Raw genomic sequence first — 2,284 nt, forward strand, 5'->3', positions numbered from 1 at the left:
AAGAGGAATCGATTGGACATTCGGTGAAGTGCACGATTGGGGCTCACTCCTCGCCAAGGCACCGCCTGCACAAAATTATACACACGACCTCCGTTACGCTGCGGTGCGCGCAATTTTGTGGGCGGATGCTCTGTCGTCGCTCGCTACTGTAAAGCTGATCGTTCTTATGCGGGTTAATACAATACACAAGTATGTCCGAACATATTCCGTTCGGACACTTTCATTCGGACAAAATATGTTCCCCTTAAGTCCAATACAAATGCCAAGTATGTCCGACTGGAATTGTCCGAACGGTGTCCGCAAAGTGATCATATTCACCCATATACCTCCCGCTTCAGTACCTATGAAAATGTCAGTGAAATCTGATCACAATCCAAGTGGTACCTTGAAAACTATTAGGCATGCGCATTGGTCTAAAGCCATCACAGGACTTCCATTTCATTGGATAAATTTTTTTAAACGCATGGTGATTGGATGGATATTTCTGTCCAATTAGAGACAACTAGGTACACGCCCAACCGGAACCATGAAAAGGTCCAAACCAGTACAGGTTCAAGCGGAGTACTGAAGCGGGGGTTATACCGTAGTTTTGAGCAGCATTGTACTAGGTACGACTAGTATTAGTAGATTTCTATTAGTTGGTGACAGTGAATTAATCGGATTGAAACTTTGAAAGGCGTAAAGATATTGCCACACCGTCATGTTTGGCATGCTTGTAGGCTCTGTATTCGATGGACTTGCGGTGTCAACATCTCTGCTCATGGAGCTGCATTCCTTGATACAGCAAAGGGTGCTAGAACCCCCCACATGGCCACTGGTGTTCGAAGCGTCTTTCTCGGAGGTACTCCACCTCCGGGTCGCTTCATCGAAGTCGACGTGTCGCTGTGTGGTAGGCGTACGAAGGCTTTTCAGTAGTGCCCTCCTCGGGTCGCTGGTATTATCACTACAACACGTCCAGCGGAGGATCGAAGCGGTGGAGAGTGGACCACCTGGAGGTGCGGTTGGCTCCATGACGAATTGAATCGTTCTCACGGCACTTCAGCCACAGCGAAACAATTTCTGCGGCTGCGTATTGCCGGACGAGTCCTCTTCTTGCCAGCTCTTCTTCACCCCCGATGGCCTGTATGTCAACTTCCCAGCGCTGGACAACGAGTGCTGCCGACTTTGTACTGCCGAAGGCGGGTGCTCACCGCTCAAACCTGACTGGCTGTCCAGGGCACATCCCACTCGCTCAGCTGGCGCTGATATTATCGACGGCCGCCAGTGCTACCAATATTGCACCCCAGGGTACATCGATACAACTTTCCTTCACTAAAATACCTACTGACGATCTTTGGATAGGGCCCAATTCCTGGACTGCATGAGCTATGACGCATTTGGATGGCCTTGTCGATACTCCGAGTCGTGGAGTCCCAGCCCAACTTTGCACATTGTGCACAACTTGACGTTTACGTCTTGGACAAACCACATCAACGACCCCCATATATTTGACCTGCCAATGCCGTGCCAAACTCCATGCCCTCGGCAGTTTCCAGCCTGCATGAACCCCAACTAGTCCAACTAAACGTTCATGGTAGCGATAGCCGTACAGACTAGTATGTACCGGTGTGGTGTGTGATAATCGTTCAGCGATAAAGATTGGGCAAAAGATGATGTCGAGTTGCTTGGACTTCGGAGGAATTAGCTCCAACGACGTCTGCCACTTCAAGGAAAAGGAAGCAATTTCTGCGCCAAAGCGTGCTCCTTGTTGATCCAACATACAGACCACTATACTAACATCAAAAAGCAAAACAAATGTGATTTAGAACAATAGCTATAGTGTATAGAAGCAATTCTAAACTGCACCATCACCAAGTCCTTCCAATCGTGGCAACACCTGTACATGGTCCTTCATCACAGGACCTTCAACACTGCCAGCGCAGACAGGTGAGCCCACCACCTGTCGCATGCGACTGAAAAGTACGACCACAGCCCCCACCAGTGTCAGCGACATCGTGCCGTACACAAACCCAATCATAAATTCCTTCGGCAAGACAAACGCTCCATGCTCTTCAGTCGCGCTAAGGTCAGCGCCACCGACCACAATCGACAGCACACCCGTGTCAGGGTCCACGGCAGCCGTCCTGTTCTCCTCTGCCGCTACTTGCGCCGGAGGGTGGTAGTGCTGCGGATACAACACGTACTCGGTCTGGTTGGCCCAGTCCGCAGGGTACCCGATGCTGCGACCCCCCGTGGCCGACTCGTTGAAGAATTCGTACCCGGCGTTGAACGACGAGACCAAGCG

General features: G+C 50.7%; 2 protein-coding genes across 2 annotated transcripts in view; one reads left to right on the forward strand and one right to left on the reverse strand.

Annotated features, from left to right (window-relative positions):
• Positions 1-676: 676 nt before the first annotated feature.
• Positions 677-1,644, forward strand: H257_16518 (hypothetical protein). The gene is made up of 4 exons (XM_009844970.1): positions 677-841; positions 894-995; positions 1,043-1,287; positions 1,342-1,644. The coding sequence occupies exons 1-4, from the start codon at positions 701-703 to the stop codon at positions 1,553-1,555; spliced, it is 702 nt and encodes a 233-aa protein (XP_009843272.1). The 5' UTR covers positions 677-700; the 3' UTR covers positions 1,556-1,644.
• Positions 1,645-1,796: 152 nt separating this feature from the next.
• Positions 1,797-2,284, reverse strand: part of H257_16519 (hypothetical protein) — a gene marked incomplete at its 5' end in the record, with an annotated part of 2,988 nt that continues 2,500 nt past the window's right edge. The window contains one exon of the mRNA XM_009844971.1: positions 1,797-2,219. Within this exon, the coding sequence (XP_009843273.1) occupies positions 1,835-2,219 (385 nt within the window). The 3' untranslated portion in view covers positions 1,797-1,834. The remainder of the gene's footprint in view (positions 2,220-2,284) is intronic.

The sequence above is a fragment of the Aphanomyces astaci genome (assembly GCF_000520075.1).
Source record: "Aphanomyces astaci strain APO3 unplaced genomic scaffold supercont1.87, whole genome shotgun sequence".
Taxonomy (NCBI): domain Eukaryota; phylum Oomycota; class Saprolegniomycetes; order Saprolegniales; family Verrucalvaceae; genus Aphanomyces; species Aphanomyces astaci.